Source organism: Agelaius phoeniceus, chromosome 2 (genome assembly GCF_051311805.1).
Source record: "Agelaius phoeniceus isolate bAgePho1 chromosome 2, bAgePho1.hap1, whole genome shotgun sequence".
Lineage (NCBI taxonomy): Eukaryota > Metazoa > Chordata > Aves > Passeriformes > Icteridae > Agelaius > Agelaius phoeniceus.
In genome coordinates, this window is record NC_135266.1 from 787,722 (window position 1) to 812,662 (window position 24,941).

The following is a 24,941-nucleotide window of genomic DNA, read 5'->3' on the forward strand; positions in this document are numbered from 1 at the left end:
AAGGAGAGAGAGCAGAAATGGCTCATGATCAGCAACGTCACAGGCCTTGTGACAACCCTGCTGCCAACCCCACAGTGACCCCTGGAAGGCCCAGGCTGGACTGGGGGCAGTTAAGAGGCAGAAGTGGCAGAACCTGGGGCCCAAGTGTGACAGTTTGTGGCTCACCAGCACCCCGGCCACGATGGAGGCGATGGCGTTGCGGCGCTCGCTCCAGTCGATGCACTCGCACTCCGGCCAGCGGAAATTGTCCAGGAACCCTGCCATGGCCACAGCTCACAGGGCCTGGGCACGGCTCACACTGCCCTGGGCAGAGCCCACAGTGCCCTGGGCACGGCTCAGGCTCCCCTGGGTATGGCTGTCACTGCCCTGGGCACGGCTCAGGCTGCCCTGGGTATGGCTGTCACTGCCCTGGGTATGGCTGTCACTGCCCCGCTGTCCCAGCACTCTGTCCTGGACTCTTCCATCAACAGCAGTTCCTGAGTGCCTGAAACACAGCCAAAGGTGAGGTCAGTATTGATGCCCTCAGTTTGAGTTTTCATATTTTCCACATTCACTGCACTGTACAGTTACACTCTGCAGTTACACACTGCATTTGTGTGCAATTCTGAATTTCATATAAAGTGTCAGCAGTTCTCACACCTCAGTCACACAGAACAATCATTTTCCAGCCCCAGAACCAAGGACACCGCTGCAGCTTCAGCCCAAAAAGAGTAAAAACAGTGAATTGAGGAGAGCAGTCTGGAAGGATGGACTGCATCACCTGGAGCTGTAATTGTAATTAACCCCAATAAGGAAATGGACCAAAACTTATAAGAGTGTGAAAAGTGCCCAAGGTGCATCCTTTAAAGGCCTTTTATTAAATCCCTGCTTTATTCCTGTAACCCTGTCCAGCCCCTGCTCCAGGCAGACTCTCAGTATCAATCAGGAACATCTCGAGATGTTGGACAACACCAATGAGTTCCAGTCTGGGGGCTTTTACAGAATTCAGCTTTATATCTAGAATCTTCCAGTGGAATTTGCCCCACCCATGGCAGGAGAGGGAGGGAGATTGTTTTAAAGCCATCCCAGCCCAAACCATTCCATGATAAACTCTATTGGTGCTGCATTGAGCTATATTCACAAAACAACCTCCCTTGCACAGAACTACAAAAGAAAATCACCACAACCCCAAAGCTTGTGGCAGAACTTGGTCCTTAAGTCATGTCAAGGAGTCTCAATTAAACACCAATATTTCCAGTCTCCAGTCTAACAGATAATATGATTTAGTGCCTTTTTAACACAGAGGAAAAGAGCCCAACTCAGCAAATCAAAGCCTGATTCTGAGGGTAAAGAAGGTCTCGCTGCACAGAGAAAAGGTCACAGGGAACCTTAAATATGGGGAGAAGAAAGCAAAGTTAATTAACTGACTCACAGCTGCTCTGAGCACCATTCTAATTTGCTTTAGTATTGTCAACTTCTGCATTTCCCAACCTGCCATAATTCATTTCCAGCCATTTGGTAAAGACTAACAAAAATGTCCTTCACAACCGTGTGACAGCACAGACTGCTGGAGAACATTTTCAGGTTAAGAACAGCAGTGAGAAGTGGAATAAAAATCAACCAATGAACAGTTTGTCTATGCTACAAACACAGGTCACCTCCTGGAACACGATCCAGAAGTTTGTCCTCCAGAAACCCACATTTGTGATGCCACTTCAAATCCCAAAGTTATTTTAATTTGTGCAGCATCTGGGCTCAGCCATCTGGTTATTGTCCTCAGGAATTCTCCTCTCACCTTTCCCTGGCAGTGCTCAGATCCCTGCTCATCCCACAGCTTTCATAGGGAATTGCTGTGCTCCTACAGAATTCCAGGATCAGCAGGGTGGGAAAAGCCCTTTGGGATCATCCAGTGCCACCCAGGGCCACCCCTGAACTGTGTCCCCAAGGGCCACATCCAGACTCCTCCTGAACACTCCCTGGGACAGGCACTGCAAAGCTCCCTGGGCAGCCCCTGCCAAGGCCTGAGCTCCCTTGCCATGGGCAAATTGCTGCTGCTGTCCAAGCTGAGCCTGCCCTGGCCCAGCCTGAGGCCGTTCCCTCTGCTCCTGTCCCTGTGCCCTGGGAGCAGAGCCCGACCCCCCCGGCTGTGCCCTCCTGGCAGGGACTTGTGCAGAGCCACAAGGGCCCCTGAGCCTCCTTTGCTCCAGCCCCAGCCCCTGCCCAGCTCCCTCAGGGATTCTGCAGCCCCTGCCCAGCTCCCTCAGGGATTCTGCAGCCCCTGCCCAGCTCCCTCAGGGATTCTCCAGCCCCTGCCCAGCTCCCTCAGCTGAATTACAGCTGCTCCTGAAGCTCTTCCTCATTTTCCACTCTTAAATGGCTCCACTTTCTCTGTTCCTCTTCAGAGCTGTGTCTGTCCCTGTCCTGCAGCAATTCCTGCTTTCCCCTCCCAGCTCCTCACCCACCCACACTGGAACTCTCACAATTCCTGCTGTTGTCCCAGTGTGGAGCTGAGGGGCCTTGCCTGGGAGTGGCTGCAGGGAAACAGGGAATTGTGGAATGGTTTGGGCTGGGAGGGACCCTAAATCCCACCCAGTGCCAGCCCTGCCATGGCAGGGACACCTCCCACTGTCCCCAGGGTCCAGCCTGGCCTTGGGCACTGCCAGGGATCCAGGGCAGCCCCAGCTGCTCTGGGCACCCTGTGCCAGGGCCTCAGCCCCCTCACAAGAGGCTGAAGTGCTGCACTGAGATCAAGTTTTGTGCCTGAAAATGTTCTTGCCCCCAGTTTTGCTGGGAGGGTGGGGAGGTTCTGAGGTGCCCCTGGATCCCTGGCAGTGCCCAAGGCCAGGCTGGACACTGGGGCTGGAGCACCTGGGACAGTGGGAGGTGTCCCTGCCATGGCTTTAAGGTCCCTCCCAGCCCAAACATTCCATGACCTGTAATTCTCCCTAATTCCTTAGAAAAAGAGGAAGAACACAATAAACTGCATTCAAAATCCCAGCCCCAGAGCAAAGCTGAGGCTCCATGGACAGCACAAGAGCCAGGCTGAGGTTTGTCCCCAGGAGCATTAGCAGGGACACGGGGCCAGCTGCCAGCCCAGGAGAGCTGCACACACCCCTCTGGGGGAGGCAGATGCCTTCAGCTGGGATTTCCCACCTGGATCAAGGTGCAGGACTCACTCTCTGCTTTAAACTCTCCCACCCACACAGCTCCCAGGCAGGAAACAGGTAAAGCCCTTGGAATTCCTGTCCTTCAACGCCCTTCCCACCATCAGCCTCCTCCCTCCTCCCAAGGGCAGGCAGGGACTTTCCTCAGCCTGTCCAGCAAACACAAACACATCTGCAGGAACAAACTGGAGACGATGGAGCTCTAAAAACCACCCCTGGCAAATGCCAGCAAGGACAGCAAGCCCACGGCTCTGTTGTCCAGACAGAAAACACAACAGCAGCTCCACATTTTCACCTGAAAATCAGCTTTTCTCTCCCCAAATGAGCTCATTTCACCTGAACAAAATATTGAAAGCAGTTGCAAGGAAATACAAAAAGTCTGCAGGAAGAAAAATGCCTTAATGTGGAACACCATTGGGTTAGTAAAGAACAGAACTGCCTGTTTCCAAAGGGAGGAGAAGACAGAAGGAAAAAGGGAAGAAACTTAAAGGCATGAAGAATATTCAAGTTTTCCTTGAAGAAGATGCATCTTCCACAAGCAACTCATCAGAATATCCTTTAGGTCACACATTTCCCCACATGCACAGAGGATTAAAAGTATATCAGGGACTTATGTGAACATTTCTGTAACAGCCATTGTCATCTCCCCACTTATTTCAGTAATTTCCTCCACTTTCACTTTCAGTTCTCCCTATTCCACAGCACTGATTTTTAAGTATTACAGAAAGACAAGAGCAAAGAAAGGAAGTTTTAAGTTAATTTACACAAAAACAAGGCTATGTGGCAAACTTATTAAAAAGTGATATTAACTATATTTCCATTCCTTACAAGGCCCCTGGATCCCTGGCAGTGTCCCAGGCCAGGCTGGACACTGAGGAGCAGCCTGGGGACAGTGGGAGGTGTCTCTGGCAGAGGAGGCACTGGCTGGGATTTAATGTCCCTCCAACCCAACCCAGACAATTCCATGATTTATCCCTTTACAGCAATGTCCTGCTCAGCCCCGGAACTGCCCGCAGCCGGGATTCTTTAGGAGCGCTAGTAAAGTTTAAAACTTGAGGGGGCAGGGGATAGAACCCATGTGGATTCCGCAATTCTCCAGAGGCGGTTCTGCCTCAGGCCCGCTCCGAGCGCATCGCCGTGCCCGCCCTGGCACCGGGGCGTGACGGGGCACGGCGAGCCCCGAGCCTGAGCTACAGCCCCGCCAGGGATCCCTACGGCCCGGCCGAGTACATTGTTATTGAGATAAAACACGGCATTTTCTCCTTTCACCTCCCCTACAGACCCCGCTCCCCGCGGAGCACCGGCGGCGCGCCCTCAGGGCCGGACAATCCGTGACACACCGGTGTCCCAGGGAGCAGCCGAGGGGTTCCTCCCGGCGCGGGTGCCGCTCTCTCTCTCGCTCCCCATCCCGCTCCCTGTCCCTGTCCCGGTTCCAGTCCCGGTGCCGCCCCAGCCCCGGTGCCGCCCGGCCCGGCCGCACGTACCCGCTCCCGGGCGCGACGCTTCCGCCTGAGGGCACCGAGCCCCCTGACTGACGTGCCCTCTGGCCAATCAGAACCGAGCGCTGCGCGTCAGCCGAGGGCCGGGTAAGGACAGAGCGGTGTGATTGGTCAATGCGGCCCCACACGCCACAAGCCCCGCCCTTTCCTGCTCGGGCGGGGCGGGAAGAGGCGGGGCCAGCGCGCTCCCGCCTTTCCTGCAGGCCCCGCCCCCCCTCACGGCCGGAGCCCCTCCCGCCATGGCCGCCCCCTCACGGCCCCCTCGGCCCCAGAGCCGCCTCCGCACGGCCCTGAATGACCCCTGGCCTCCTCCGCTGCCCCACGGGAACAGCACAGTATTGTCATTCCCATGCTGGAATAGATAACGTTCACCCCTAAATGCCCTTAAATCTCAGTCCGGTGTCTGGTTTAGTGAAAATAAGCGGAATTAATAAACATGGATAAATTCTAATTCATAGGATCAATCACGGAATGGTCTGGGTTAGAAGGACAAGCAATACTGGACAAGCAATATGGGGATAACATACATGTCAATAAATGCCCATCTAAAACAGCAAAACAAATAAGTGACAAAAGACAGATGCTGAATAAAAGCCCTGGGAAAAGAAGAGAACTGGATCAAAGTCAGCGTTTTGAGGATTAGAGGGCACATCTCACAGACGTGGAACTGAAAGAATCACATTGTGCTCAAAGTCCTCCCTGCTTCCTTTTATAACCTTAACCTGCACGTACACACTGTGCTCCATCAAGCCCAGAGACACCACACTCCCTGCTCCCTCAGAAGGACATAAGAATAAAGGTTTATCACTTACATATTTCTTTTACAAGATGCCCTGCTCTTGCTTCTCCTTTATTCCTTCTCCTCAGAGCCTGCTCTGTTATCTCCACGTTCATCCTGAGATGTTACTGCTCTGAAACACAGAAATCCTCAGCAGGACTCAACATCTACAGTGCCTAGAGAAGGGAAGAATTTCTTCTCAATATTTTGTTTAAATCTCTCTTTCAGTTTCAAGCTATTCCCACTTGCCTGTTGGCCAAGAAACAGATTCCTCACCCTGAGAAAAACTGATACCTGATATCTCAAATATTGTATCTACATAATATATGAAATTATATACCTATACAATCTTTTGTCTTCATATTAAGATGTCACTTAAGCCTTTCAAGCCACAAAGCATGTGGTCATTAAACCAACAAATAGGAAGTTCTGAGAATAAACAACGTGGTTTTGGATCTGGGGTCAGCAATGATTGCACCCTTTTTCACAGTCATAAAATAACATTTATCAAATTCAAATTAACAGTCCAGTGTCAGCCAGAAAAAATTTCTTCTGAAGGCCATTCTCTCCTGGATTTTCTGTGTGCAGTAGTTGATATTCCTTAGTATTCACTCAACACTGCTCTTAAGAGCAACAAAATTATAGACAAGCTCTGAAACACTGAACTCCTCTAAACACCTGGGGAACATTAAAGTAGAAATTATTTTTCCATCATCACTGTAAATGTTGCAGAAGTGAATATTTGTGCCTGGCAGGTTCTGATGGCATCAGTGCAAGGCTGATTTAAAGTTCCTCAGTCAGATCACACCTGCCCCATTTAAACCCAAGTGGTTTTAATAAGAACACAAAAATCCCTCAGTCTGCTGATTCACTCTTTATGGCACCTCTGGTATTGGAAGTGCTGATGTTTCTTTGTGAGCCAAAGTGGGTCCCATTTCCTGCAAACTGGTTTCTATTTACCCTTGTGCCATTAAGTGGATTTGCTCTTGAAATCTCCCACTGGATTTGTCTGAACAGCAATTCTGATCCAATTCCTGCAGATCCTAACGTGAATCAAAATGTGAGGTTTTCGAGAGTACCATGTCAAAGGACCTTCAGAAAAGTATCTTTAATTCACAGTATCTTTAATTAAGTTTTGTTATAAACAAGAATAAATTATGGAAATAAACATTCATACACAGAGCTGGAAGGTATCCCTGCCCATTGCAGGGGGTGTTCACCAATAAATAAATTTCCAAGACCTCTTTCTCTGTAAAAGATGCAAAAATGGACTTGTGCACATGTACATTCCAAGCCAAGACATCCATAACCCTCCCTTCACAGCTACTGAATCTACCCTTGAAGAGGCGAATGTACTTCTAAAAAATATGCAGAGAACCTGCCAAAAATTCATGAGTTGTAAGTATTGAAACAAGAGAGCAAAGGTCAAACAGGGCACAGCAAGACGTTTGCCTCCACTTTAATGTGTTTTTCTTATGCCTCCATTTCCTCTTTGAAGTGAAAAGAGCCTGTTAAAAGTGATTACTGTGCTGAAGTGAAACATTAATTTGGATTTCAGCAGAAGGAAAATGGCCTGCAAGAGAAGAACTGCTTTGTTGCTGCTGTGGTTTAACCCAGCCAGCAGCTGCTCAGGGGTGGGCAGGTGGGGAGGGCACAAAAGGTGCTGTGCAAGCCCTGCCCAGCAATAAAAACACCCTGGCATGGTCAGCACTGCCTCCAGCCTGAACCCAACACGCAGCCCCAGACTAACAATGAGAAAAATTAACTCTACCACAACCCAAACTGGCACATTTCATTTAATAATATTTTAAAATAACTCAATTATTATAATGCAAATGCTCATCACACAACCAAATTTCCTTCAAGTAGTGTAACAGCGTGGATTTGACATTTCCAGCGAACCTGAAATTTCTCTAGTGCTATATTTCATTAATAAAGTGCTTTCAAAAACCTTGGCAAGAGGAATTAGTGTGAAATTATTTCGGTGCAAGTTTTAACCACTTCAAGAGAGAAGACTTCCACCCAAACCTTTTGCCCTCTTCCCCCCCGTTTTCCTTCGTGCCCGAATCAGAAGCCTTTTCCACGACAGCCTCGTAAGTCTTTCGTGCTCGCAGGATCTCCTTGTCGGTGCTGAAATGCACCATCTGCCTGCTCAGGATGGGCACCACCAGGTTGAAGTTGTCAACTCTCTTGTTCAACTTCCTGATGTCTTCTGCAAACTGCTCGCAGACCCGGCCCCACTGCTTCTGCTCCGAGAGCGTCATGGGCTCCCCGAGCTTCCTCCTGGAGGCCACGATGCTCTTCCTCAGGCGCTCGATGGTCTCGCGGATCTCCTTCTGCAGCAGGATCCACTCGGGCTGGTAGCCGTTGTCGATGAGGATCCTGTTCAGGTTGTGGGTCATGGGGTCGATGTGGGGGCTGTGCGAGAACTTCTGCAAGGGCTTCCCTTTGCCGCTCAGGTTGTCGAAGTCTCCTTTGGCCATGGACTCCTGGATGAGGTCCTCCACCAGCCGCTCCACGGCCTGGGTGATCTTCACCTTCTTGCTCTGCCGCACGTCCTGGGCGCGGCTGAGGTCGCTGCCGGCGTAGCGGCTCTCCAGGCGCTGCTGCCGGTACTCCAGCACCTGCTCGGTGGCGCGGTCCACGCGGAACTGCATGTACTGCTTCTCCCGCTGGCTCGGCGTGCCGATGCCCACGCCCTCGAAGCTCAGGTAGTGCCTGTGCTGCAGGGACTTGGATTTGAACTGGTCTTCCTCCTCCTCGCCGGAGTCTGATTTCTGTTTGGCTGCCAGGTCGCCGAGCACGACCCTGTAGGCCTCCTCCACCCGTATGAAGGCCCTGGAGTCGGCCATGCCGGAGCTGCTGTCCGGGTGGTATTTTTTGGCAAGATTGTGATAGGAGTTCCTGACGTCGTCGAGGGAACAGCCTTCCTCCAGCTCCAGGACTTTGTAAGAGTCCTTGACGTCACTTTTGGGTTTGTAACCCGACAACATCCTGCAGAGAAATGGCTTCAGCTTCCTTGGGATCATGGCTCCCCGTCCCACGAAACAGTGCCCCATGTTGTTACTCAGCATGACACAAAGCCACTGGGGATTTCTTCACATGCAGCTACATTATAAAGAACCTACAGACACATTTAGACAAAAATCATGTTAAATATCCTATTTTTAAAAGAACTTCCAGGGCATGAGTCTTATCTTTAGCCTGATATATTAAAGAAATCCCTACTGAAATTTAGCAGTATTTTTTTCTTTCACAGACTGTTACTGAAGTTACAGAATCCCAGAATGGTTTGGGTTGGAAAAAGCCCATTCAGTGCTACCTTCCACTGTGCCAGGCTGCTCCCAGCCCCAGTGTCCAACCTGGCCTTGGGCACTGCCAGTGTCCAACCTGTGCCAGGGCCTGCCCACCCTGCCAGGGAACAATTCCAGATTCCCAACATCCCATCCAGTCCTGCCCTCCCTAAGCTTAAAGTCATTAATTTACATTTCTAATTAATTAGTATTAAAATAGTAGTATTACAATGTAAATGAAAATTCACAATTTACTTTTTTCCTGGTATGACAACAGGAGCATGGGTTTGTTTAGCATTGCAGAATTCCCTGGAAGCATTTTTATCGCCTTTATTCTTCTACTATTTATTTTGTTGCCTTTCAGCAAACATTGTAAACTGGGAATAAGCTTGAAGCTGAGCAATAACTGCTGAAACAAACCCCTCCCTTCTCCTCTGTACCTACATTCAGCAACAGCTCAATTTCCTACTCCCTTGGATCAAGACCTACGACCTGGAAGGCTGGCAAAGGAGGTCATCGCAGCACATTATTGGCATTTCACAGCAACATCTGGATCAGCACTCAGGTTATAGATTCACTAGGTCAGCCTTTGTATCCCAGCAGTGGCCAACTTCCTTCGCTGGTGTCAGGCAGGGACATAAACCTGGAATTCAGAACAGATCAATAGCAGTGAGTATGTCACTGTGTCAGCAATTCCAGTGATTCTGGGTTATCTGGGGACACAGCCAGGACAGCACCTCAGCAGGTGACAAAGTCAGTCCTTGTGTAAAATCAAAGTAGAAGTATATAACACTAACTGGACACACCAGTCACACATCAGCCAACTCTTCTTTACTCATGGAAATCCTTAAGGAAATGCTGGATCAGTGGACCTAAAGACACAGAGAGGGAAACATCTCCTTTGCTCACTCCATCTCCAAACAAAACCTAGGTCAAATCAACTCCTCAAGGTTAATCACAGAATAAGCAGCATTTACATCTTCTGCACAAACCATACTGCCCTTCTGCCCTAACCCAGAGAAGGAAAAGGACAAGTACTTGGGACTGGATCAATCCTCAATGTTTTCAGCTGGCTTTGATCCATGTAAGGCATTAACATTAAGTCATCAGCTTGTGATAATGGAGCTCATTAACACCTTTTATTTATGACCCAGTGATTTCATTCCGTCTGGGTGGCGGACAAAGATAACTACTAATTTTCATACGGCCATAAAATCCCATGTAACTACTACTTAAAGAGAATGATCAATAAACACACTTTTAAAATTCAATTATTGCTCCGAAAGTGACTTTCTCATAACCCGGTAGCCCCGATTTTAATAAACCTGTTGTTAAGATCCATATACAGAACCCTCACCCCCCGAGGGGGCCGGCTGGGAAAGGATGGTTACTCCCTGGCAGTGTGAACGCAGCGATCCCTGCTGGGATTTGGGAAGGGGGGATGCATTGGGACCCCCAGGAGCCAGCCCCGCTCCCTCCCTCCCTGCTCCCCGGGGTCCCGCACCTGGAGCCCGGCCCGCCCCCGCCTCACTCACCTGGCGCCGCCGGCCGGCCCCGGGAACGGGCCGGTAACGGACCCGCAGGAAGAGGAGGGGCCGCAGGAAGAGGAGGGACGGGCCGCGGCTGTGACCGCGCGCCCAAGGACAGAGAGAGGGGAAGGAACGGGCAGGGAGGAGAACAAAGGGGGCAAGACGGGAGGGACGGGGAATGGGGAGTGAGAGAGAGATAGGGAAGTAGGGCGGGGAGAGGGAGAGAGAGGGGGGAAAAGTGGAGAAGGAAGGGAACAGGGTGGGAGAGGGTCCCGCTTGTCCCCGCTCTCCGCCAGGGGGCGCCCGAGCGGCGCCGCAGCCGTGAGGAGAGGGAGCCGTGAGGGGAGATGTGCCATGGAGGAGCTGTGAGGGGAGATGTGCCATGGTGGAGCCGTGAGGGGAAATGTGCCATGGTGGAGCCGTGAGGGGAGATGTGCCATGGAGGAGCCCTGAGGGGAGATGTGCCATGGTGGAGCCGTGAGGGGAGATGTGCCATGGCGGGTTGTGAGATGTGCCATGGTGGGGCTGTGAGGGGAGATGTGCCATGGAGGAGCCGTGAGGGGAGATGTGCCATGGAGGAGCCGTGAGGGGAGATGTGCCATGGAGGAGCCGTGAGGGGAGATGTGCCATGGAGGAGCCGTGAGGGGAGATGTGCCATGGAGGATTGGGAGATGTGCTGTGGTGGAGCCCTGAGGGGAGATGTGCCATGGTGGGGCTGTAAGGGTAGATGTGCCATGGAGGGGCTGTGAGGGGAGATGAGCCATGGTGGGGCTGTGAGAGGAGATGTGCCATGATGGGGCTGTGAGGGGAGATGTGCCATGGTGGGGCTGTGAGGGGAGATGTGCCATGGTGGGATGTGAGATGTACCATGGAGGGGCTGTGAGGGGAGATGTGCTGTGGTGGAGCCCTGAGGGGAGATGTGCCATGGAAGGGCTGTGAGGGGAGATGTGCCATGGTGAGGCTGTAAGGGGAGATGTGCCATGGTGGGGCTGTGAGAGGAGATGAGCCATGATGGGGCTGTGAGGGGAGATGTGCCATAGCAGGGTGTGAGGGGAGATGTGCCATGGTGGGACTGTGAGGAAAGTTGCCATGGTGGGACTGTGAGATGTGCCGTGGAGGGGCCATGAGGGGAGATGTGCCATGGTGAGGCTGTGAGGGGAGATGTGCCATAGTGGGATGTGAGGGAAGATGTGCCATGGTGGGGCTGTGAGGAGAGGTGCCATGGTGGGGCTGTGCATGGTCATCACAGCTCAGGTGGGCTGGGGAGCTCTGCATCGAGGCAGCAGGGAGTGGGAGGAAAGACAGGGAGTGGGAGTAAAGAGAAACCTCTGCCAGTTAAGGCTGCTCTCTGTGATTGAAGTGCTTGCTGTGAGAGCAGTGAGGACATGCCTCACCTCTGCCAAGCTGAACAAATTGCTGCAAAGAGAGGGCTGATACCCAGCAGTTCCTGGTCCACAATGAAAACTCTTCATCCCATTACAGCTAAACAGCTCACAGTTTTCCTTCCTCTGTGTGAGCCCAGGGACTGACAAAAGTCAGGCTGGTCTGCACGTAGAGCTGCCCCTGTTCATTTTTCCAACAGGAAAATGTTTAATGAAATCAAGAAGGCACAAAACAGTTGTTGTTCCTGTGGTGTTCTTGGGTTATCCCTGTCCCAGAACCCTGCTGCATGCACCTTCCTGCTGGAGGTGTCTGTCTTCAATGTCCCAGTGGGAAGAGAACAAATAGTAGGAGGATGAACTAAAGAAACACAAGTGCCCAGGGCAGGTGACACTGAGCTCTCCCCTGGGGATAACAAGGGTGCCTTGGAGCTGTCCAAAGGGAAAATGCCACCCAGCTCTCCCCAGGGGCCAAGCAGAGTGACCAGGAGGCCTCCCAGGGCCAGGACAGAGCTGTCCCAAGGGGAGAGTGACAGTGGCGAGGGGCTGTCCCAACAGGATAACAGCAGCAACAAGAAGCTTTGCCAAGAAGGCAGCGAGTATGACAAAGAGCTGTCTTTGGAGAAGACTGCCATGTCCAAGACATGTCCCATGGAAGCAGGTGAGGACAAAGGGCTCTCCCAGTGGGAAGCAGATGAGGATGCAGAGCTCTGCTGAGGGGCACAGGACACTTCCAGGGAACTGTCCCAAAGGAGGCAAACAGCACCCAGGGAGCTGCTGCCTGTCTGGAGGAAGCAGCTCCCTGGATCCATCTGTGCTGGAGGATGACAGAAATTATTGAGAAGATGGACAAGGAGAAGGAGACCCCCAATTCTCCTTCCTTTCTTTTCCACACCAAAGGAGACTCCTGCAATGGGAAAAGGAATTGTTCATGGTGGAGCTGCCCTGCAGGGCTCCAGCCCAGAGGAGAGGCCTGGGGGACATCAGGTGTGGTCCCACCTGCAGGTTGGCACTGTTTCAGGAGTGGGAAAATGGGAGAGCAAACAGATGATCCAGAAGCACACTTGATCTGTCTCCTCTCACTCAGCACACTTGGAGGAGGCTCTGGATCAGTGGTGCAGGGCAAGCCTAGGAAATCAGGAGGAACTCTGATTTTCCTGCTGGTGTGCTGCCATGCAGCCTGGGAAAGGAGAGGGGCTTCTGTGCACGGCTGGAGCGTGGCAGTGCTGCGGGAGCTGCACAGCCATTCTGCAGCCTTGGAGCCAGCTGCTGGTGTTTCCCTGCTGCTGCTCAGTTTTGCTTCAATGTTTCCACAAGAATGAAGAGCACAGGAAACAAATTTGAAAGTTTAAAAAGAATGAGAACAGCAACTGACAAAAACTGTGTAAGTATTTTATAGCATAGTTCTTCTTTTCGTAATTCTTTTGTAAGCAGAGATGTTGCTCCTAACTACCTCTTTATGACTTTTGAGCCACATGTATTTCTAATTATACCTTTGTAGTATTTGTTATGGCTTTTGAGCCCCATGTATAACTGATGAGTGCCATCGAGAGCAGTTTTCTCTCCCAAATAGCCTCAAACACTCGTTTCTTTCTCCCGGAGAGGCTGAACCCCGTGTGGTTCGTGTCCCATCGCACACCCCTGGCCCCGGTATCAGCACAGGGGATTTGGCCCAGGCTCAGCCGTGTGGCGATGCTGCCCCAGCCCAGCCCAGCCCCTGGGCACACGGGCACACGGTGTCGGGGCCCTTTGTGATGTGGGACGTGCTGGTGGCCAGAGAGCCTTGTGACATCAGGGAGCCCGGCCCTGGCTGAGGGTGTCTAAGGGGCGCAGAGCCCTGCGGTGCCCAGTCACAGGAGAGCCGCTCTCTGTGCAGGAAGCAGCTCCCTGTGTCTGTCTGCACTAGTGAGCAATGGAAATTACTGAGCAAATGAACAGGGAGAATGGGAACCCCAACTCCCATCCTGCCCAAGGCCAACTGCTGAGTGTGCAGAGGAGGATGAGAGTGAGGGATGAGGCAGAAAGGAGAGGCCAGTGCAGGGACAGGGCCAGGACCTTTGTCCTGCCGATTGAGCAGTCTCCATCCCACACCTCCTCATCCTCATCCCCCTACTGCTCCTCACTGATGCCCATCAAGCTGCCACCAGATCACCTGGGGCAGCCAAAGGTACAACCCAGAAAGCCCAAACACCTCAAGGTCCCACAGGTGCAACTCGGGCAGCTGCAGGCAGTGCCACAGCACAGCTGGAGCCGGGCCCTGTCCCTCTGTGGGGACAGACTGCCACCACTGCCACCTCTGCCAGCGCTGTCACCACTGACACCACTGCCCTGCCTGGTGAGCCCCAGGGATGCTCAGAGACAGGGCCCAGAACTGGGGAGTGCAGGGGAGAAGGAGCCCCGGCCCTGCAGCCGCTGTGCTTGGCAGCCATACACCCCCGTGCCCAGGGTGTCCTTGCCCCCGCTCAGGGTGGCCCAGGAGGGCACAGCCCGTGTGTCCCCGGGCTGGCAGCTGCTGCCTGTGCTGCCCATCCCCTCGGGGGCTCGAGCCATGGGGTGCAGCCTCACAGACACAGAGCTGGAGAGACAGAACAATGACAACGAGCTCTCTCTAGGGGACAGCAAGAGTGACCAGGAGCTGTCCCCAGTGGAAGATGACAGTGAGCTCTTTCCAATGGACAGCACAAGTGACCAGGAGTTGTCCCAAGTTGAAGAGGACATTGAGGTTGTTCCAGGGGACCGCACAAGTGACCAGGAGCTGTCCCCGGTGGAAGAGGACATTGTGGTGGTTTCAGGGGATGGCCCAACTGATGAGGAGCTGTCCCCAGAGGAAGATGCCATCGAGGTTGGTCCAGAGGACAGCACAAGTGACCATGAGCTGTCCAAATTGGAAGAGGCCATCGAGCTCTTCCCAGGGGAAAACAGCAATGACGAGAAGCTGTCCCCAGTGGAAGGTGACAATGAGCTCTCTGGAGAGGACAGCAAGAGTTACAAGGAGCTGTCCCTGGGTGAAGAGAAGCATGAAAAAGAGCTGTCCCAGGGGAACAGTGACAGTGACAAAGAGCTGTCCCAAGGGGTTAACTATGAGCATGAGAAGCTGTCCCCAGCAGATGTCACACACGAGACAGAGCTGTGGTTTGGGAAAGACTATGATGTCCAAGACATGTCCCCATGGGGAGAGGATGACAATAAACAGCTCTCCCATTGGGAAGAACATGAGGATGAAGAGCTCTGCAATTGGGAACAGGATGAGGATGAAGAGCTCTCCCGTTGGAAAGAATGTGAGGATGAAGAGCTGACAAGGAGGGCGCTGGTCGGTGGTATGGACAGCAATTCAAGCTTGTCACCTAAACTGCCAGCACTGGAGAGAGTGTCAAAGCATCAGATGGTGCTGGATTGGCTGGAAGCCAATTTCCCCAACGATTATGATGCTGAGGAGGAGGAAGAGCATGAAGCTGACAGACACCAAGGACTGTCCAATCTGAAACAGGGCAAGGAGAAGGTGGAGGCCCACAGGCAAGAGCTGTTGGACTCCACGTCATCTCTTGATTTCAATGTTGGTGACAATGTGTGTTCCAAAGGAGTCCCAGTGGTGTCTCAAGGGGACAAAGCCATCCAGAACAACATCTGGAACAAACCCTTGGGCTTGGTGAATGATGAGGACCCCCTGGAAGGACCCAGCTGTTCCAGGCATGTGGGCACAGAGGTGGCAGCAAAGTCAGCCTGTGCTGATGAGCCCAGCGCCTCTCCTGCCCTGTGGGGTCCCACAGGTGCCAAGCTGGCAGCTGCTGAGGAGGAGGAGCCCCCCAAGCCTCTCGGTCCGGAGGTGACAGAGGCACGGAGCCAGCACTCTGAGAAACGTCCCTCCCGCTTCAGGTGGGCACTGCGGGGGCTGTTCCGCTGTCCCTCTCTGGTGCGGGGGACATTCCGCTGTCCCCGCCTGGTGCGGGGGCCGTTCCGGTGTCCCTCTCTGGTGTGGGGGACATTCCAGTGTCCCCGGCTGGTGTTGGGGCCGTTCCGGTGTCCCCGGCTGGTGTTGGGGCCGTTCCGGTGTCCCCGCCTGGTGTTGGGGCCGTTCCGGTGTCCCCGGCTGGTGTTGGGGCCGTTCCGGTGTCCCCGGCTGGTGCGGGGGCCGTTCCGGTGTCCCCGCCTGGTGCGGGGGCCATTCCGGTGTCCCCGCCTGGTATTGGGGCCATTCCGGTGTCCCCGCCTGTTGCGGGGGCAGTCCCGGTGTCCCCGGCTGGTGCTGGGGCTGTTCTGGTGTCCCTGCCTGGCAGCAGAGCCGGAGGAGTAGCGCCCACACCAGTGCCAGGCCGGGCCTGGAGGTGGAGGCAGAGCAGCACTCGGGCAGGACAAACGTCCCCGTTGTGGTTCCTGGAGGTCAGCGCAACCCAGCACTGCAGGCACAGGACTCAGGCCAAGAGGTGGCCATGGACCAAGAGCACAAAGACCCCCAAAGCCGCCGACCCTTTTCCAGAAGGGTCTGAAAGAACAGACTGTGCAGGAGGCCTGGTTTGCATAGAGGTGTGAAACCCATTTCAGGGTGGGGAACCCAGTCCATAAAAGGGTACCCCCACCAAGTCCCTGACCCTGGACATCCCAACAGCTGGAACCATGCTGGATCCAGGAGTGACATCCTGTCACCTGGAACCACACTGGATCTAGGAGTGACATCCTGTCACCTGGAACCACACTGGATCCAGGAGTGACATCCTGTCACCTGGAACCACGCTGGATCCAGGAGTGACATCCTGTCACCTGGAACCACACTGGATCTAGGAGTGACATCCTGTCACCTGGAACCACACTGGATCCAGGAGTGACATCCTGCCAGCTGGAACCACGCTGGATCCAGGAGTGACATCCTGTCACCTGGAACCATGCTGGATCCAGGAGTGACATCCTGTCACCTGGAACCACGCTGGATCCAGGAGTGACATCCTGTCACCTGGAACCATGCTGGATCCAGGAGTGACATCCTGCCAGCTGGAACCATGCTGGATCCAGGAGTGACATCCTGCCAGCTGGAACCATGCTGGATCCAGGAGTGATGTCCCATCAGCCAGAACCAGGCTGGAGCCAGGAGTGATAATCTCTTCCCCCTTCTTTCCTTGTCTTTCTTTCTGTCTGTCACTTTATAATTCATCTTTTCCTTCCCCTCTGCCCTTTCACCCTTTCCCTTTATCCCAAACTCACTGCCATGTGTTTTTATTGTAGGTCAGAGATTAATGTAGCAGTTGTATAGCAGTAAGTCAAATTAACAAAATATAAATACATTGCTAAAATAATCATAAGTGTTTAACAGAATTTTTTGCTTATTTTGTGGATGCTCTGACTTTTATCGTTGCTTTTGTCCTTGAACATTTATGATTCTTGGGTGCTTCCTTCCCCTTTTGGGTGGGTGATCACAACACATTAATAAAAAATGCTGCTTTTCCCAGTTGGGCTTGTCTGTGCCTGGTCCACCTCGAGAGCAAGGCAGGTGCTGGCAGCATAAATAGTCATGGAATCATGGAATGTCCTGAGCTGGAGGGACCCCCAGGGATCCCCCAGTGCCAGCCCTGCCCTGCCCAGAGCCCAGCAAGCCCAGACTGGGCATCCCTGGCAGCGCTGGCCAAAGGCTCCTGGAGCTGTGGCAGCCTCGGGGCCGTGCCCATTCCCTGGGCAGCCTGGGCAGTGCCAGCACCCTCTGGGCAAGAATCTTGCCCTGAAATCCAACCTAAATCCCTCCAGGCCCAGCTCCAGCCGCTCCCTGGGTGCTGTCCCTGTGCCAGGAGCAGAGGTCAGAGCTTGAGAGAAGAGTGACTCATCTGCAGATGTCCTGACTCCATCTCCCTCTTCTCCAGCACTTCTCAGAAATGTGACAGCACACAGGTAAACTTTAAAAGTTATTCTTGCATCATTTGCATTTATTCTTGCATCATTCACTTGCACAAGCCCAGTCTCAGCTGTGTCCCACATTGCACAGCCCCACACCAGCTGTGCCACCACAGCTGGAGCAGCACCAGGCCTCACACAGGGGGGGCACAGTTTAGGGACTCTTGTTTAGTTATAGTTTGTCTGTAAATAGAATTGTTTAACCCGGAGGGACTGAGGGAACAGGACATTCACAGCAACTGAAGTCAGTTAAAACTGCATTATGAGAAACAGTGTTGCCTAATGCATACCTGTTACAAATGCCTTAAAAACCAAAAGGAGCCATCTTCACAGTACAGATATTTCACTGAAGAATAGTTAAATGTGCTGTAAATCAACAATACAAATTAATTGCATTTTCTTGAAAGAAAGGGTAACTTTATCTTCTATTGCCAGACAATTTTTTATAATGCCTTCATAATTTTTAGGATCATACAAATTCTACAGACAGTAGAATTTTTCTCTGATTTTCTTAAAAGAGAAAAAGAAAAGGAAACTACTCCATACCATTTGTTTGGCAAAATGTGCACTAAAAAGCCAGGGTGAGATGGGGAAGAGGGAGCAGCAGCTCTCAGAGGGTGGGCAGGCCCTGGCACAGGGTGCCCAGAGCAGCTGGGGCTGGCAGTGCCCAAGGCCAGGTTGGACACTGGGGACAGTGGGAGGTGTCCCTGCCATGGCAGGGGTGGCACTGGGTGGGATTTGAGGACCCCCCAGAGCATCCTGTGATTCCCTGAAGAGCAGGGCTGGAAACAGGGCCAGCCCTTGGACCAGCACCATGGTCCCACACCCAACCTTCTCCCCCTCCTGTGTCACACCCCAGTCCCTTTCCCATGGAGCAGCTCCCGGAACTGGGATGGATTTCCCTTGCCATCCATCACCCTTCAGACACCCAGCCACTTCTGGGGGATGGAGGGAGGGCAGAGCTCCTGCTGCTCACCAAGCTCTGACCCTTCAGCTCTGTCCCTATTTCTTCTTTCTCCCCGTCTCCTGTGCTCAGGGCAGGAGCTGGACCCAGGGGCTGATGGGGCCTTGGAGGAAGCCCCAGTTCCCTTTGCTTGCACAGCACTGTCAGATCCCAGACCTGGTCCCTAAACCCAGGGACAGTGACACTTGACAGCTTTGCAGGCAGCCAAGGAAATTACCCACAGTCACAGCAGAGCCTTTCACAACTCTATCAAGTAATTAGGGTCGTTTAACAGACTCTTACTGCAGTTCTTTATTTTTTTAATGAGATCCTAAATATATCCTACATACAGAAAAATAATTTCCTGAGGACACTCCTTCTTTTAAAATATTTAAATGAACAAACAATACCGGATGCCTTTAAACGCTTTTCTGTGAGATTTCCTCTGTATTTGACAATGACAACAGAGCTGTGGTTTTGTACTGTATGCACAAAAATCACATATATATCTATAAGCATGTACTGAACTCTGGATACAGCAATGTGCACGTAGGACAGGAGTGGAGAGGCTGAACAAAGCAAGGGCAGATGTGCAATGTACACACAGAGCAAACCCTCAAAGCAATTTCTCCTGGTTCCCAGCTTCTCTCTGTTCCAAGGGCTTTGGCTGCTGGATTTGAATGAACTGAGATCTCACTGTGACAAGCAGAGCAGCCTGGAACCAGGCACTGCTGTTGGAGTCAGAGTCTGGAGTTGTCACAACTCAGTTTTGAGAATGTAAGAAAAAACTCCATTACCCACAATGTTTCCCACCCCAATCCTCCTCACACGTAATAACAAAAAGTGATTGAATTATTTTTAAAGGGTAAAAAAACTGTAAAATGAGAATTGAAAAAGTGCCCTCATAAAACTTCACATTGAGAAAATGCTGAATAATTAAGTGCATCTAGAAAAATACCTGCTGCAATCACTCAGCTATTTGGCTCAGTGTCAGCTCAGAGCCAGGCTCTGTCTCCCAGGTGCCCAAGTCCCTTCCCCAGCTCTGAGCAGCCTCTCCCGACTTTCCAGCCTGGCTTTCCATCAGCTCTGCCCTGGGCAGGCTCTCAGCATTTCTGAGCCAAGGCCAGCCTGGGGATGGTTTTATTTTACAGCACTTCCAAGTGTGTGGCATTGGCAGGGGCTGCCCAGGGAGCTTTGCAGTGCCCAGCCCTGCAGGTGTCCCCTGCAGGTGGCACTGAGTGCTCTGGGCTGGGGACAAGGTGCCCATGGGGCACAGCTGGCACTGCAGGGGCTGGCAGGGCTGGGCCAGCCCCAGGGATTTGGGACTGTGTGACTCCAGGAGGCACAGCTGTGTCTGGGGAGCCAGCAGTGCTGCTGTGCCACCGAGCTCCAAGGGCAGTGACACTGTCCAAGGGCAGTGACCAGGCCATGGGCACAGCCTGTCCTCCATGCACAGGGACAGGCTGAGCTTCCCCTTTAGCATGGCACTGCTTGTGAGGGATTCATTGGATCTCTGTGAGCCAAACTCCAGCCTGGCTCTGGCAGGAGTTCAGCAGTGCTGTGCATCCAGGGGCAGTGGCACATCCCAAGCGCTGGGGCTGTCACAGTTCCCCAAAACGGGACAATCCTACAGGCTGCTACAGCACTTCCCTGGCAGTGCCCAAGGCTGGATGGGGCTGGGAGCACCTGGGACAGTGGGAGGTGTCCCTGCCATGGCAGGGCTGGCACTGGATGGGCTCTGAGGTCCCTCCCAACCCAAACCAGTCTGGGATTCTGGGATTCTCTGATGTCCATGACGGGGGTTGCAGTCTGAGAGGGGCCCCTGAGTGAAGGGTCCCCCACTTCCAGCACCAAATGAGCCTCAGGCAGGTGCAGCTCCTTGGGGCTCCCTCCAAACCCTGGCCAAGGTTCCTGCATTCCAGCCATGAGATTTTTTTGTCCTGTTGGCCGGTTCAGCTGTCACTGTAATTGATGCTGGTGAAATGACACTATTAACAAACAAAGCGATGCTACTTGTGAAACACTGAAATGAATGTTCACCTTGTTGGCATCACTGAGTAAAATTAGGACAGCAATAAAAGGTTAGACAATGACATTTAATGGTACTCCAGTAATAGATTTTATCACTTTTTTTATCCTACCACAACAATGTGTATTTTCATATACATTATATTTAATAAAATGTATTGATATGGAATTAGGAAAGCATGGGTTTAGTACTATTTACATATTTTAATTGAAACAATTTTCTTAACAACATTGAAAAATAGAAACTTAAAGTTCTCTTAATTGTGTTTTCAGCCAGTTAGTGGTAAACAAATGCATGCCTAGGAAGTCACACTCCCTCTAAAATGTGGTCAGTTGAAAGTTTCTAACTAAAGTGTGTATCTCTGTTTTGTTTCAAAAAATACATAAGTATGTCTGTCATTTCTGATACAAAATTCTACACTATCTTCAATAAATAAATAATAAAGCGATTCTGAAAAGTATGAAATGTAAACTTTGTTGTCCCTCCAACATACATTTTTTCCTTCCCATTGCTTGAAACATTACAGTGGTCTTTTAGGAAATTATAATACACAGACACTTCCCAGCACAGTTTACACTTATTACCATACTGATCTACCTACCTGTTATGGATATATCCTAATTTCCTAATGGAAACCAATAAGACTTGGAGTGCTAGAGAACACCGCCGACACAGGAGAGGTGGGAACCAGTACTGAAAGGACATGCAAGGAACACCAAAACCTAACAACAGCTCCACGAGAACGTTCACATGCGAATGACATGGGCTGGCACCTCCCATCCGGAATGAACTCCTTACAAAAATACCAGTGGATGCATGGCAGGGCAGGAACAAAAGGAATCCAAGCAGAACAAAGAGGAATTTGACTCTCAGGGATGTGCTGTCCCCCGAGTCCTGACTCAGCAGGGCACTCACACGTGTGCCTGAGGGAAAGCAGACGTTGTGCCCAGGAGCTCTGCCAAACAGGGACGTGGGCCTGGACGTTGTTATCCATGGAGTGAAAGGGATGGAGAGCCCTGCATTGCCCGGATGGCTTTGGGTTCCCCACTCTGCAGCAGCACCACGAGCTCTCTGGTGACACCCAGCAGCCGCCCCATGGGATGCCCTGAGCCCCCGTGCCCTGGCTGCACGCAGGAGAGCTCAGCTCAGCTCTGTACCTGGGCACCACCCACTGCTGTGCACACCAGGCCCTGCAGGCTGGACCTTCTCTTCCTGAGCTGGAGCCACGCTGGTTTCTTCTCCCCCAGTGCAGGTGAGGCTCAGCCTGGGAGCAGCAGCAGTGAAGGAGTACCTGGGAGGTACACACAACACCAGCAGGGCTCTGTGCCTCACCCTTGGCTTCCTGCCCCAGCACTTACAGTCCTGGGGACAACAGCAACTTCCACAGGGACCGGGGGCTGGGCTCTTCTGGAGTGCAATTCATCTCTGTGCAGAAGGCCTGGACAGCTTTTATTTTCAGGGGCAACACAAGTCATGAAGTGGTATGTTAATAGAATCTTCTCTGTTTATAGATATAGACTATTTATTTTCTAAGTCTTTTCAGTACCATCATGAAGACCTTCAAAGATCTTCCTGCTGCAAAACTGCTCCTTCCACTCACTCACATTTACACACCACTCTGCTAGGCAATAGGCACAGAACTCCTGAAGGGGAAAACCCTCAGAAAGCCTCCAAAACACACCCACACTGCCTCCTCCATGAGAATTAAACAGCAGGGCAGCTGGAGCAAGCACAGCCACCCATGTGTTTTGCCAGCTATCCTCACTGCAGCACAAGGAACAACAGGGTTGTTTCACCAGCCCAGGAAACCAACGCCAAGTTCCACACAGAGAGATTGAGGGAGATCTCCTCACTAAATTGGGATTCGTGTGTTCAGTGAGAATTATCAAGGCACAAAGCTGCTCCTGTTTGCTTTGATAACCCTCTGACGTGTGAAGGGCGAGCAGTAGTTTCATGCCACACCAGCAAGGACTCGGTGACAGCTTCTGCAGACGCCTCCTGCAGCGACCTCTGGCTGAATTCTGACCTTGGCCCCTCTCTCCTAAGGCTCATCAAACAGCTGCAGGTCCAGGCGCACCACGATCTCTCCCGTGGGAACTTCGTGCAGAAGGAGACACTTTGTAACTGGTCCCTTGGAACCCTGATCCTTCTTGATGTCTGCCACACGGATCTCTGTCCTGCCCAAAAAGTCTGGAATGCAGAAACACAGCATGCTCAGGGAACCAGAGCTGGCAGAAGGACCTGAACTTCCACCCACACCCAGCAAAAGAGACAACAAGCCTCCAGTCCTACTCTAGTTGTGCACTTGAAGAGGGCCAAAGGCTGCCAAGCTGCATAGCAGGGCATTTAGCCAGACCATGTTAAACAGCAGCAGCATTAAAACTAAATGGGCCCATGAGTGGAAAAACCCACTATGGAATTCACAGCTGCCTCGCTTCAGGGAATTCTTGATTTTATGATATAAAATAAAATAACCAAAGCCAAAGGCCAAAGTTCTCAGTTAAACCTGAGTGTGAACCTGCTGGAGATGACAGAGCCAAGCAGGTCATCAGCCCAGCAACGAGGTCAATGAGCCAGTACAAGTCCTACCCAAACACTGCCTGAGAGATTGTGACTCCAAAATACACCTGTGATGCTCCACATGTTCATCCCAGCTTATGAAACAAGAATGAGAGAGGCTGTGGAATCTCCAGCCCTGGAAGTGTTCAAGTGTTTCTAACTAAAGTGTGTATCTCTGTTTTGTTTCCAAAAATACATAAGTATGTCTGTCATTTCTGATACAAAATTCTGGACAGGGCTTGGAGCAGCATGGGATAGTGGAAGGAGTCCCTGCCCATGGAAGGGGCTGGAACTGGATGATCTTTAAGGTCCTTTCCTTTAAGCCAAACTGTTCGATGACTCTTGGGCTTGGGATCCTGGGCTCATTTTTGCTACTGTTATTGCATATAACAGGAGCTCAAAGTAATTTCTCTTCCTCCTGCCTGAACCCATCTGTGTGCAAGCAGCACCCAGAGCTTTCTGGAGTCTCAGCAGAACTACAAATCACATTTTAGTTGTTGTCAACTGCTCAAGAAAAGGAACTCTCAAAACCCAGAGGGAGCTGCGTCCTTTTTGTGCTGATACTGTGTGGAGCGAGGTTAAGTTGACTCTTCCTATGCAAAGAGGGTCAAATCTGGGGTACCTTTAAAGATCATCTCCCAGCCCAGCTCATTCCCTCTGCTTTCCCTCAGCAGGAATTCTCCTCCTCAAAAAAGAGCTCTGCAAACGCCCTTGGCAGGGGCAGCCCCGTACGCACCATCCGGGGAGAACTGGTCCCGCTCGAACACCGTGATGCACAGCACGTCCTGCTCCAGGTCCTTGATGAAGAACTGGCAGTTGGAATTCCACTTGGGATTGAGGGTGTCCTGGATGGTCTTGGTGATGTGGCACTGGGAGCCCATGGTCACCTCGCAATAGGGGTTGCTCTTTCCTGGGAAGATGGGAACGAACAGAAACGAGCGGGGCTTTGTTAGCTGCGTGCTCCTGCTCCTGAGCTTCCTTCTGCTCCAACAGCCACCTGAGCTGGGAAAGACCTTGGCCACACCAGCCTCTGGCCCCATCCCAGGCTCTGTTCCCATCCCAGGCTCTGCTTCACTGCCTCTGTAATGGGCTACATTAACATCACAGTGAATGCTCTGCTCTGCTGGGTGCTGAGCACCCTCCACCCTTCCCTTCAGGACTTTATGGTTTGTGTGGTGGAAACAAAGCCAGCCTGAAACAAAAGCCTCGTGCAGGACAACTGCAGGACCATGGCTCAGCTGCACAAAGTCACCTCTGCCTATTTTACCTTCATTAAATCCACGTCATTTAACAAAATCATGTCTGGGACAGAACCCCTGCAGAGTTAGGCTGGCAAATGGGAATGTCCTCTGGATGGAGCAGGGAAAGCCAAGGCACTCACCGTGGGACCTGCAGGGTTTTAGCTCAATGCCTTCAACAACATTCACCATCAGCCTCCCGATGCCTGTTGCCCTCTGAGAGCGAACTGTGGTGGAACAGAAGAGCAGAGAGAAATGTCACCAATGGATTTTCCTGCCCAGGACTTTTCCACAGAAGATGAGACCCCCACATCCTATGCTGTACCTAAGTAGGCCTTTTCCCTCTTCTTCTTTTCAGTCTCTATGTAAAGTTCTGAAGCAGCTTTGATCTTCTGAACCCAGGCAGTCCTTCAGAAGGAAAGGAGAAAAAAAAGTTGCAAAATGCCATTTCTGTTTTTCCCTGCTGGAGAACAGCAGACAAAAGCAAAGCTGTCCCTCCTTCCCAGCCAAGGCTCTGGCCCCATCCCAGGCTCTGCCATCCCACAGCTGTCTGCCTGGAAGGGATCTTACTGGAGTTCACAGCACCTGCAGAATGGAACCATCCCAAGGCAGCAAACCCCAGCACACAGAGCAAGCTCAAGAGAGCCACGAGCAGGATATGCTTGGTGGGAAAACAA

The 24,941-nt window shown here is 52.0% G+C and overlaps 3 protein-coding genes across 10 annotated transcripts in view; all 3 read right to left on the reverse strand.

Annotated features, from left to right (window-relative positions):
• TMEM50B (transmembrane protein 50B) overlaps positions 1-4,754 on the reverse strand; it is a 9,937-nt gene extending 5,183 nt beyond the window's left edge. The window contains exons 1-3 of one of the 3 annotated variants that reach the window (XM_077192698.1): positions 4,628-4,754; positions 382-484; positions 166-339 (exon numbers count right to left, since the gene is read on the reverse strand). In XM_077192698.1, the coding sequence (XP_077048813.1) occupies positions 166-264 (99 nt within the window). In that variant the 5' untranslated portion in view covers positions 265-339; positions 382-484; positions 4,628-4,754. Of the gene's footprint in view, positions 1-165; positions 485-4,627 lie in introns of all 3 variants that reach the window. The other 2 variants (XM_054627847.2, XM_077192700.1) reach the window with 2 other exon arrangements.
• A 2,446-nt stretch (positions 4,755-7,200) lies between these two features.
• Positions 7,201-10,534, reverse strand: DNAJC28 (DnaJ heat shock protein family (Hsp40) member C28). 4 transcript variants are annotated; one of them, XM_077192721.1, is made up of 4 exons: positions 10,249-10,534; positions 9,520-9,585; positions 9,203-9,356; positions 7,201-8,544 (listed from the first exon to the last, which is right to left on the reverse strand). In XM_077192721.1, the coding sequence occupies exon 4, from the start codon at positions 8,492-8,494 to the stop codon at positions 7,397-7,399; it is 1,098 nt and encodes a 365-aa protein (XP_077048836.1). In that variant the 5' UTR covers positions 8,495-8,544; positions 9,203-9,356; positions 9,520-9,585; positions 10,249-10,534; the 3' UTR covers positions 7,201-7,396. The 4 variants fall into 4 exon arrangements, with proteins under 4 accessions (XP_077048836.1, XP_054511139.2, XP_077048826.1 ...); XM_054655164.2 differs by lacking the exon at positions 9,520-9,585 and having other exon boundaries at positions 9,206-9,356; XM_077192711.1 differs by lacking the exon at positions 9,520-9,585.
• A 9,981-nt stretch (positions 10,535-20,515) lies between these two features.
• ITSN1 (intersectin 1) overlaps positions 20,516-24,941 on the reverse strand; it is a 117,800-nt gene continuing 113,374 nt past the window's right edge. For all 3 annotated transcript variants that reach the window (XM_077192746.1, XM_077192741.1, XM_077192732.1), the window contains 4 exons: positions 24,590-24,672; positions 24,408-24,491; positions 23,763-23,936; positions 20,516-22,657 (listed from right to left, as the gene is read on the reverse strand). In XM_077192746.1, the coding sequence (XP_077048861.1) occupies positions 22,509-22,657; positions 23,763-23,936; positions 24,408-24,491; positions 24,590-24,672 (490 nt within the window). In that variant the 3' untranslated portion in view covers positions 20,516-22,508. The remainder of the gene's footprint in view (positions 22,658-23,762; positions 23,937-24,407; positions 24,492-24,589; positions 24,673-24,941) is intronic.

Excerpts from the sequence above, each read along its gene's own strand:
- DNAJC28 (XM_054655164.2), bottom strand. The coding sequence starts at position 8,494 with ATGCTGAGTAACAACATGGGGCACTGTTTCGTGGGACGGGGAGCCATG.